Genomic DNA, 12,128 nt, shown 5'->3' on the forward strand with positions numbered 1-12,128 from the left:
GTCCAACACTCTAGCCACTACGCCACACTGGCTCTCTGATGTCCTTCAGATGTGTTGAATTCTCAGCATGCCCCAGCCTGCTAATTGCAGCCATGGTTGGAAAATCTAACTGCAGCTGTGGTTGGAGAAAAGGCAAAGAAAAATTAGCATTAGTATTATGAGAGAGAGAAAAATGTCTCCCTGTCCACTTTCTCCACACCATCCATAATTGTGTACACCTCTATTATGTCTCCCCTCACTCGCCTTTTCTCTAAGCTAAACAGTCCCAGAATTGTAAACTTTCCTCATAGCTTCCGCCCCTTGATCATTTCAGTTGCCCTTTTCTGCACTTTTCCAGCTCTACAATATTCTTTTTAGCTGCATTTACCAGAACTATACAATGTATTCCAACTGTGGTTGTATGATAGATTTGTATAAGGGAAGTATGATATTGACAATTCAGTATAATATTGTCAGATATACAGTCAGGACCAGAAATATCGGAACAAGGATAACTGTTTTGGCAGTTGGCCTCTGTACACCACCACATTGAAGTTGAAAGGAAACGCACCCAGATGGGAGTGAAGTCAGGACTTTCAGCTGTAATTCAAGGGGCTTGACAAAAGTGGGGCACTAACCATTCAGGAAGTACAGCCAGTGGCATACACACACCCCATCTGGGTGTGTTTCCTTTCAACTTCAGTGTGGTAGTGTACAGAGGCTAACTGCCAAAACAATTATCCTTGTTCCAATATTTCTGGTCCTGGCTGTAAAAGCCTGAACAATGTGAAATTAATTTTCCATTGTTTTCTACTAAAATCTTATTTGTGCTTATGCTTCTTTTCCCTCAGAGTGCCTATGGATATGGAGATCTGTTCAGTGAAACATGGAAGGCATTTACAGACTACGAAATAATACATTTGAAAGCATATGATTCAAAGAGAGTATGGAATACTTTCCCCCCCCCCGATTGTGCATGGTGTTTTAAGCTATACCAAAAGTCAGTGTTTCAAGTTCAGTTTTGTGGTTATGATAACTAATATATCTGGGATGTTAAATACAACTGGACCATTGATTGCTATTGCAACAATTAAATTAGTGTTAAGGATTCCTGAGTTTCAAAAACAGCAGTTGTCAGGTTTGCGTGATACTTCCTGGCTTCATAAACCATAATCTGCTCCTGGGAGCTTATCCTGGTTAGTTATCTGACATTAAACCAGAGTTCCCCAATTCAGATGTAGGAGGGAACTCTGGTTTAACGTAAGCCAGGAACGAAGCTCTCAAGCTGGCACGGCGGAAGGGACAAGTGGAGAATATGCAAGCCTGATGCTCATTACTGGCTTCATAAACTATGAAAGCTGGAAGTATTATCCAAACCTATCCTGTGCATCCTGTGGAAGTTTAAATGTCTAACAAATCAATTGTGCCAGAGGCCATTGTGAGCATAAAAGCATAAGCCATAATAAATTCCTCAACTTCTAAGAAACTACAAGATTCCTAGTCTGTTATTCCAAAAACTAGGAAACATAGGGCAGTGTCCAATGCAGCCATTGTGCAAGCAGCCCCTCCTGTTGATTCCATTGCACAAGCAGGATTCACTGCTTGTGCAACAGAGATTTAATGTTTCCTAAAGGAAGCCCTGAAACAAGCAAAATGCTCGTTTCTGGTTTGGAAGAGGCCGGAGGAGCTTCCTTATGCGAGCACCGCTGACTTGCCCCATTCCAGAAACAAGTGCTTCTGCTCGCTTCCAGTTGATCCCAGAAGTGCTAAATCTCCATTAGGCAAGCATTTGCAGAACAGAATCAGTGGAGGCACAAATGAGATTGGCCGGGGCACAGTGCCCCATTGGATACTGCCCATAGGTGCCCCTCTGCAGTTAGCATGTAAAGGCCTGTTTTTATCTGACTTCCCCCTAGCCGGTAGGTTTATCTTTGTACTATGCAAATGTTTCAGCAAGCTCATAGAAAGTTAAGTTTTCTATTCATACTAAGGCTGCACCTGCACTGTCCACTTCTGCAGATGTAGATGAAAGGAAAGTGCCTCGCAGTGTATACTGTACACACAGATGTGCATTTATGGATTTGCACTGGATTAAGAGCTAGATCTATTGCCCAGAATAGTTGATTGCCAAGGGATTCTGCACTATTTTTCTAGCACTGTTTTAATGCATGCCTTTTCACTAGGAATAATATTAAGAATTGGGGGGGGGGGAAATACCTTGAACTCATATAAAAGCTTAGCCCACCTAGTCCTAGATATATGGTGTGGTTATCTCCCTCTAGCAGTCTCAACATGTATCAAATGTGAATGTGAGCACAGAATCAGGAGCTCTCATGCCTATGTATGCTGCAGGGACACTGGATGTGTCCCCCATTATCACCAGTGACAAGAGTTATAATTGTGATTGGTGCTTTTTAATTTTTCTTCCCTTTTGTCATGTAGCCTATCATGCTTTGCTCCTCTAACCCGCTCCCCCCACACTTATAAAGTTTCCCTCATCCTACATTCTTTGGCCTTTGTGTCAGATGTTGTTTTTGTTTCAATCATTTGTTCAATACGTAACACAAGGATCTGGCTTCTATTGCAATATTAATAGGTCCTGTTTTATAGTCACCTCTCTTAAATATACATTAGGAGTTCCGCTGTTACTTGTTAATTATCTTCCTTTCCAGGTATGCTTCAAAGAAGCTGTTTTTACATTATTGCCTCGAATGAGGTACGGCTTATTTTATAATACACCATTGGTGAGTAAATCTGGTGGAGGTTTTTTTTTCTTTAAAAAATAAATAAATCCTGAATAAAATTTGTGAACTTCATAACTAGGCATGTAAGGTAGAAAGGTTTAAAGCATAAACGTGTTGCCTGTTGTTACTCCAGAAAGTGAGGAGTCATCTTCATTTTATTCTTATATGTCTGATTTCAGATCTCCAGCTGTCATGGTACAGGATTATTTAGAGCCTTTTCCCAGCATGTGTTACACAGATTAAATGTCACACAAGAAGGACCCAAGGTATTAGTGCTACAGTAGGTCATTTTGCATGTGCGACCTCTCCCCCAATCCCCTGCTTCAAATTCTGCTCCTGTCATAACCTGAGCATTAACAATTCTCTCTTATGGCCTCCACAGTCACAGTTTCACTGTAGTTTAAATACTCCTGTTTCTGTGCCTGCAATGTGCAATAGAAATGCCAAGGTGGTTGACTCAAGCTCCCTCTCTATGACAAAAGGAATATAAAGAATTCTGAATTCCAAAAAAGGGCTATTGCCCACAACATGTCTGTATTCTCTACAGCAGCTTCTCCCAACCTGGTGCTCTCCAGATGTGCTGGATTACAACTCCCATCACCCCCGGCCAGCATAGCTACTGCTGAGGATGATGAGTTGTCATCCAACACATCTGGAGGGCGCCAGGTTGGGAGAGGCTGCTGTATAGTGTGTTGCTCATGCGTGGTGATAAATGTCCAACAGTTTTCTTGTTGTAGCAGAGGACAGAAGGTGTTGGTTTGACCTTGAATCCTAGAACCATTTCCACTGTTTCATGACTTGCCTTGGTGTTACCAGGAAATTTTACAAGCCTAGGAGGGGCTGGCTTGTCTAAATCCTGGGCTGAGCTGGGATGTGACGTTTGCTTCCTGTACAGTATCTTCATTCACAGGACGATGCTGGCTCTCAATTAATAGGACTATTAATTTTGGTACGTGTGTATACTGGTGTGGGGGAAATCAATCTAGCAGCTTTGGCATTCCTTTAAATATTTACTGGAGATTATACTGCATGTTTATCACAAGCTCTATGCAACCATTTGCTGCACATTCCCTACTGGCACTAATAGGTGTCATGCAGCTAAACCTTTGTGTTCTTTCTTCTTCTTCTTCAATTTACCCCTGAGGGTTCGATGGATTTTTAAATTGGGAAGGAAAATAACAACCTTGTTAGGTGGGCAACTCTATTCCCCCCTGTCATTCATCTGTGTATGAAGCGTGCTGTGCCTGTCTGTGTGACTGCCGCTTTTTCAGATTCTGCAGTAGTATGTGGTAATGATGAAGTCCATTTTGGTATTTAAATAAAGAGTAAAGAGTTTGAAAGCCTTTGCTGCTCTTAGCACTATGGAGTTCTGTGTCAGTGTGGCGGCGGCTGAGATACAAAGAATATAAGGGGACCCTTCAATGACTTCTTAGTTGTTTGTTGCAAATATTGCTTTTGGGGAAGGAGGACGGACAGAGTGCACACTTGGAAAATCTATCTTAAGACCCCTCTTAAGGTGTGTGAGGCGCTCCTGTGTGTGCTGTACATGAGGTGATTAAAAGGAAAAGACATTTTAATCACTCCGCTAATCATTTCCATTAATACCATAATTTTGTTGTTGTCGTCCAGCTGGTCTTTCTCCTCCTTGTCTTGGTGCAAATGGATATAGTTTTCTACCTTTTTTTCCTTTTTCAATAGGATGGGAAAATCAGAGTTACAATACTTGCCCGAAGTACAGAATACAGGAAGATATTAAATCAAAATGAGGTTGGATAATTTACTCTTAAGTAAAGTCTTCTGCATAGTGTGGGCACATGGGAACCTTTGTAGGTTAACAGTGAAAAGATTAATATTAATGCTGTACCAAAATGTTGCTTTCTCCCTCTTCCTAGCTTGCGAATGCTTTGAAAACACTGTCATTATTTGAAGTCCAAATAGTGAATTACAAGTACAAGTAAGTACATGTGTAAGAAATAGCAGGCATGGAGTTCTTCATAAAGGAGTTTCATCAATCTGTACCTACAATCCTAAATGTAATGGTGAAATCCTAGGTATCCAAAGGTGGCTTTGCATTAGCAGAAAGTGCTTCCACATGCACAAGGCAAGGGACCCAGTTTTTGCTAGTCTCCCTTACCTATTGCAGCCTCTGTGTTATATCCCATTATTTCAGAGGGTCCCCCAACCCTCAGGAGCAGCTGTTCAGGGGCACAGAGGCAGTACCGGCCCTAGGTTTTTGAGGGTCTTTGGGTACGACAGCTTCAGTGTCCTACAGTTCCTAGCATGGCTGGCTGGGGGATGCTGGGAGTTGTAGGACTTTTTTCTGTCTTAACATGCATAGGATTGCGCCCTATGGCTAATAAGGGATTTGAGTTTAGGTAACATTGTAATGATGTAAATTTCTAAAAATAGAAGCTGGAGACTGAAACACTTACCGAGTCCATTTGAAAGGCAACTTTTTAATTTCTCCAGTGCAACAATATGCTGCTGTAAGACTTAGCGCATCGAAGCTGCAAGCCAGATCTTTTATTTTAATGTGTGGCTTATTTTTTACATCCCAAAGGCATCGGCTATCTTGCCATATCCTTGAACTACCTAATTATTATTATATATATTGTTACTCCCACACACATATACCTGTTAGATGTCCATTCTTATGATATGTTTTCTCTAGAGAGCTTGAATTTAAGGAACAGTTGAAGATTACACACAACTCCGATATATTTATTGGAATGCATGGAGCAGGACTTACCCATCTACTCTTTCTGCCAGACTGGGCTGTCATCTTTGAACTGTAAGCCTCCATGTGGTACTTACGTTAGTATGTTTAATATCTATTTTGGCTGTGCATTTACATAAAGATAGGATTGCCAATTCCTGTTCCAAAGAGTGCTTCTAATCTGTGCTTTTTAATAGATACATGACAGGATGCTCTGGCCCTTTCTGCCACAGTAGCTGTCAGACTTATCTTGGTCATACAGCTGGTGAAAATCAAGGAATGCTTCTTCAGGCAGAGACAACCCCGTTCATTAGCTTTGATTGGATAGAGGTTGGCATCTGGCGGCTTCCGAGCTAAATCCAATCTCCAAGTCAGATTGACCTGCTGGTAAAACTAGTTGCTGCCCAGATTCATATCTGAACAGGTCCTTAGGATATTCTAGTCTGACAAGGTCACCATGTTGGTCATAAGAAAAATTCCAAGATCAATATTAGTGTAATACTTTTATTGGGCCAACCAAAAGGTCACAAAAAATCTGCAAGCTTTTAAGATCTGCAGATCTCTTCATCAAGCAAGATATTACAAAAAGCAGGTTTGGAAGGTGGAAGCAGGAAAAAAAGGCTAATTGATGCTGAAGTCTTGGTGTCTGCATGATCACAGTCTTAAGAAGGAATGGGGGTGGAGGGGTCTGCAGGCATTCAGATAAGGGTGTAGCAGGTGATGCGATGGTTTCAGGGTTCACCTGGAGTTGCCCCTAAGACCTCTGGGAGCAAGAAAGGAAGAAAAGAAACTCTCCCAGACCTAGTGCTGCTGCTCCTCTCCCTATGCCCTTCCCTATGCCCCTGAGGGAGAAATATATCATAGCCCTGAGATATATCATAGCATTGAGATGCAGGCTGGTTGTACTTTTAATGACTAATATGCTCAGGAATGTGTTCTGTGCTGAGTATTGCAGATACGGCTCAGAGGTCAAAACAGGTTGGGTATCTGGGAGTTGCTGTGTGGGTAACAGGAAGTTTTCAGTAAAAAGATGTACTGTTGGTAGAATGAGAGTAATTGCTTCACTTGTAGCAAAGAAAGGAGCAGTAATAGCAGCTGAACTCTGGATTTAGCAATCAAGACCCAGTTTTATCTAAATTATTGGTTTCTGAAGTGTAATTTATCACTCCCAGTTCTGAGTTAAAGGGGAGAGGGAACTCTGATTTGTCAGCTTAAATGCGTAACAGCATCCCTAAGGTGGGCAGGGGGTGGGCAACACATGGTTTGCAGGCTGCATGCAGCCCTTGCTGACTGCTGGTACAGCCTCCGCCAACCCCCACTGCCCCCTTCTGCCACTGCCACTGCACTGACAACATTTGTGGTGGCAAAAAATTGGAAGTTCCCGCTACATAGGTCAAATTTAGTTTGTTCTTGATCTAGCTTGAGAACAAGCTACATTTGTATTACTGCTGATTTTTTTTGCCACTCCTCTGAGGAATTCCACAGGGCACCAATGGCAGTAGCAAGTGTATGGTCCCTGTGTATGTGTGTGAAAACAGTGTACACACACACACATACACACTGTCCACCTCTGCTGTAAAGCATTGATCACTAGATGCAGAAAATTCTGGAACAAAACAAAGCAGAAACAATTTGTTTCCTTGCCTCCTCGTCACTACAAGAGAAGAGCTAGAAAAGGAAAGCCCCAGTTCCCTCTGTTTCCTAGCAGAAAGACCCCCCTTTGCTTTCTGCAGTGGAAGGCAAGTGCTAGAGAAGGCAACCTCTTTTCTAATGAATCCCCATCATTTCTGCAATTCTGTAGGTACAACTGCGAAGACGAACGCTGCTATTTGGATCTAGCAAGGCTGAGAGGTGTCCATTACATCACCTGGCAAAAGAAGGATAAAGTATTTCCCCAGGATGAGGTAGTGGACAGGAGGGAACTGACTGTTTTGCTTTGATTCTCTGTTTTAAAAATTTTATTTTACCTTCCTCAGTTCTTCTACATGAAATATGGTTCTGCTGCTACAGCCCAAATTAAATTCTCTGCTCTGATTAAGGAGTCATTTTATATGAATAGCTGGAGGAGGAAGAGAAATGAAATTAATTGGCCATTAGTTCAAACTGTCAATAGCATTGCTGTTAGGTGTTTTCTTACTGACACTGTTGCTTTTGGGTGGATCAATAAATCAGCGATTATGAATTAAAATAATTACTCAAGTTGCTGCTTGTTTTCCAACGAAAGAGCTGACTTTGTTTGCTTCCTTAAAAAACCATTTTAACTCCCTTTTCCTCAGGGGCATCATCCAACACTAGGAAAACATCCGAAGTTTACAAATTACTCCTTCAGTGTGGAAGAATTTGTTCGCCTGGTGCTTTTGGCAGCTGATCATGTATCTCAACATTCCAAATGGCCATTTAGGAGAAAACACGATGAATTCTAGGTCAAATATCAAGCCTTACAGAGTATTTTATACACTGAAGTGTTTTGAAATGTCACCTATTTTGATGTACAAGCATAAATTGCTAACGTTTTTTCATAGAGGGAAAGGGGTAAAAGGTTAAGGAATGTGAGTTGCATGTTATATCTCCCTCCAAGCATGTCATTTCTGTATTTTTATTTTCTTACTATCCATTCTCTTCCTAATTTTCCTAGAGGGATTTGCATTATGCAAGGTCTATTTATTAAGTGATGGTTTGCACTGCTTTCCTCCTATTTATTTTAGGTTTGGTCACTCTTATTGTTAGAAAGTGCCTCTATTGTTTAAAAGCTGTGGAGTTAAAGATAAGCACATTGGATCCTGCTTTTCCTGCTCCCTGCTTCCTCTTTAAAACACACAGGAGCTTTCCTGCTCTGTCACTCCTCTCTTTTCTGTGTTTGCAAGATACTCCATACACTATGAGAGACCAGGGAAAGAGAATCCAGCTGAATGGTTAAAGTTTTTAATAGGAGATATGGGGCCAAGAAAAGCAGGACGGTGTGTGTGTGTGCGCGCGCATGTGGGTAACTACATTATGACGAGCACAATTTTAATAAGCAGCCTCAGGGCAAGCAGCACCTTTGGGAGCAAATTGTAGCTGGACGAAGCAAGATTTTCACCAGGAAACTGGTGCAAGGCCCCAGTCCAAATAGGTAGCATGTTCTGGATTAGGGCCTTGTGACTTCTTTTACTTCAAAATAATAGTGGCCAGTTTAAGTGTGTTTATCGTCATGTGTAGTTCGTCCCTGACATATCTCTCATTCCTGAAGATCTTAAAGCTAGCTTAATTTACTCTCTGATCTTGTTTTTGTTTCTGTTGCTGTGTCTATCCATTTCAAAATTAGATTTATCACATACACATTTAATTAACCAACATAGCAAACTGTATCTGTGGTGCATTTGTGAGTGCGTGAGGAGGGAGCAGGGGGGAGGTCATGCAGCAAATACAATATTTCTTCCTTCCCCACCAGTAAACTCCAAGTTTCTGAACTACTGGGCTGTGTATAATATGAACAGATTTCCTGGAAAGGAAGTGGTGTGGTTGTTTGTTTGGTAGCTCTTGTATTTTAAACCATCCTGCTGTAAGATTTGAAAAATAAAGGGAAAAAACTGTCATCAGGATGGTATAGAAGTGTGTAACTGTACAGGTAACTATTTTTTTGTTTAACTTGCATACTTTCTCTAAAACTTTATCCTTGTATGTGAACATTTAATTTAAAATTTGAAATATTGTAACATTTCATAAATGTTCTGTTTATATCTTTTGCGCTATAGTGTTTCCTGGAAAAAATATAACTATATGTATATGTTTAGCACACTCCAGTCCTGATCACATTTATTCGGAAGCAGGTCCCTTTGACTTCAGTGAGCACATCTGGTTGAATGCATATCCTAAGGCCTTATCCACAGCATAGCTGTGCTATGTCCTGTCACTCTCATTAATGTAACCCAAAGCTCTTGCCTAGCTGTGGTAGGGATAAACAGGTAGGATTTACTTCTGCTCAGTGTTTTCTCTCTCTGCTACACATTACATTTCTGCCATTTTAAAAATCTTGCTCACTTAGCTATGGACATGGGGTTGGATCCAGATTTTGTCATCCTTAGAGTACACCTATTGAAATCAATGGGACTTTAGTCAGAACTGACAAGCCTCATTGGTTTTAGTGGGTCTGCTTTCAGCATAACCAGGTCAGGATCCAACCCATGAAGAATACCAGGTCAATGTTCATGCAGCAACTTAAGTAACAAGTTCAAAAAGAAGAGGTGATTCTCTTCTTTCTTTATAGAAAACAACTATTATAGTTGTTTTACATCATCTCCCAAATTTCCTGAAGATTATCTGACCTTCCTTTTAATTAATCATTTTATTTTTGACAGAATTCCTCTTGTATAAGTGCATAGGATTCTTTTTCACTCATATCTTTTATTAGCAATTTTTCATACAATTTAATAGCACTGTAATGTCTGTTCCCAAGTGGTCAAACAACACCTAGAACTCAGAAGAGAAGGTTGTATGTAATGAGAGTTCCATTGCAGAGCTGTCATTATGTAAACGAAGAGAGCAGTCGTATGGATTGCTCTGAGATTGGAGCCCTCTGTTTATCCAAAGCCTTGCTGGCGAGAACCAGGCAGTGTGGGAGGAAGACAGAGGCTTCTGTTCCTCTAATTTTGTTGTTTTATGCTAGATGGGTCTCTCCTTGCCCCTGTGCAGACATAGGTAGAAGAAAAGCTTTGAGTTCTATCCCATGTTAGCTCTTCTTACAGTAGACCCATTGAAACGAATAGGACTTCAATTAGACTAACAATGGATACAACCCATAGTAAGAGAAATGTGCTGGCACAAACCTGTTTTGACTGAACACTTGAGATTCTGAATGAGTTTATATCAAGTTTTGCAGCCTGAAATCAGCTCTCCAAAGCCTCAAAGAAAACTCTTCCTTATTGGTATGCACAAGCAGGAAAGTTTTATATTAAGTGTAAAGACTTGAGTGGTATGTAACCATGGATATTATTGACTTCTATTTTTTAACAATCATAAGCAATTTCATAGAGCGTGGGCCTATTTGCTGTCCTGCCTATAGGGGGAAAATGAATTACTGTAAGAGTAGCTTACATATAGATCTCCCGTGACTTGAAGTATTGCAAAAGAAAACTAGAGATCTCTCAAATGGAGTGAATTATGAGATTTGCTTCCCCTTCTTGAACCAGGGCAATTGACTGAGAAAGCTGTGTTTATAGAACTTGAAAGGAAGTGTAAAAGCAAAATTGTACTCTTCATATGAAAGAAAAACTTTTCAAAATGCACTGTTTTTTAAATTGCATTGGTTTTTAAGCTTCATTTTTAACAAAGCAAAACTTTATACTGGTAAATGTCACAGCAGTTTTATAAAAGTACATTCTCTGAGATCTCTGAGAAAAGGGAAACAAGACGAACACTGTAAAATGCAGATTTTTTTCTCAAGAATAGACATTTTTATACAAAGTTTCAAATCACTGTAAATATTTAGGATATATATTTTACAGGGTTTTGCATGAAACCATGGGCTGCTTTGAACAAAAATTTAGCCCTTCAACACACATCTCATCAGTAGTAAGCTCTATCCTTGGAAATAGACCGGGGTGTTATGCTGGTTTTGGTTGGTACATCTAATACACCAAGTAGGGCGCAGCCACATTTTTGTGGTGCCCTGCAAAGATATTTGCATATAACATTAGTTATCTGCTTGGCAAGAGGGTGATGAAAGGGAAAGGAAACAGAAACACACTTACTCTCCCACTGCATGAGATATGAATGGAATATTGTGCCAAAGACTTTAGAACAGACGTGCCGAACCTCCTTCAGTCCAAGGGCCAAATTTTATTTCAGAGAAGCTCTTGGGGCCACATTCCAGCAGCTTAAAGCTCTTCCTGCCAGTAAGCAAGCCTTGGGAGAGGCATTTCAGCCTTTTAGAATGGGAGAAATACTACACAAAAGCCAGGATAATAATTGGTGGTCAGGGGAAGGAGTGGGGCCATCCGGAGACCTTCAGAGGGCCGGATTTGGCCCCCAGGTCTGAGGTTCTGTACCCCTGCTTTAAATCCTAGCTAGTGCTTACTTCTTCTTACACTGAGAAGCATAAGCTGTATCCACATCTGGAGCACTGCATCTCACTGCACGGTGTTTTGAAAGTTATATCAAAAGCATGAAAAGAAAGCTTTGGACTTGCACTACGTTAGTGAGTACAGAAATACCTCTCTATCAACTGCCTAATCAGAGGCCCACAGAGTTTATTTATTTATTTATTTATTAATTAAATTTATTAATCGCCCATCTGACTGGTCACCCAGCCACTCTGGGCGATGTACAACCCACCATAAAACAATTTAAAACAATAAAATTTTACCATAATTTTTTTTTTTTAAATACCCTAACCCACCCCAAATGCCTGCCTGAACAACCATGTTTTTAATGCACGACGGAAGCTCATTAAAGAGGGGGCATGACGGAGTTCCCTAGGGAGGGAGTTCCACAGAGTGGGGGCCACCACAGAAAAGGCCCTCTCCCTCGTCCCCACCAGTCTAGCTGTCCTGGCTGATGGGACAGAGAGAAGGCCATCTGAGGCTGATCTTGTTAAGCGGCCTGTCTGGTGTTGCTGGAGGCACTCCTTAAGATAGGCTGGGCCGGAACCATATAGGGTTTTAAAGGTCAAAACCAACACCTTGAATTTGGCCCAGAAAACAACTGGTAAC

General features: G+C 41.0%; 1 protein-coding gene across 4 annotated transcripts in view; it reads left to right on the forward strand.

Moving 5' to 3' along the window:
- EOGT (EGF domain specific O-linked N-acetylglucosamine transferase) overlaps positions 1-10,719 on the forward strand; it is a 31,973-nt gene extending 21,254 nt beyond the window's left edge. For all 4 annotated transcript variants that reach the window (XM_084840438.1, XM_084840437.1, XM_084840436.1 and 1 more), the window contains 8 exons: positions 831-923; positions 2,652-2,723; positions 2,903-2,989; positions 4,422-4,490; positions 4,616-4,677; positions 5,395-5,514; positions 7,241-7,343; positions 7,716-10,719. In XM_084840438.1, coding sequence (XP_084696564.1) covers positions 831-923; positions 2,652-2,723; positions 2,903-2,989; positions 4,422-4,490; positions 4,616-4,677; positions 5,395-5,514; positions 7,241-7,343; positions 7,716-7,862 — 753 coding nt within the window. In that variant the 3' untranslated portion in view covers positions 7,863-10,719. The remainder of the gene's footprint in view (positions 1-830; positions 924-2,651; positions 2,724-2,902; positions 2,990-4,421; positions 4,491-4,615; positions 4,678-5,394; positions 5,515-7,240; positions 7,344-7,715) is intronic.
- Positions 10,720-12,128: the final 1,409 nt, after the last annotated feature.

This window comes from Heloderma suspectum, chromosome 2 (assembly GCF_057233095.1).
Source record: "Heloderma suspectum isolate Gila_16-S chromosome 2, 16-S_ref, whole genome shotgun sequence".
In the NCBI taxonomy this organism is placed as follows: domain Eukaryota; kingdom Metazoa; phylum Chordata; class Lepidosauria; order Squamata; family Helodermatidae; genus Heloderma; species Heloderma suspectum.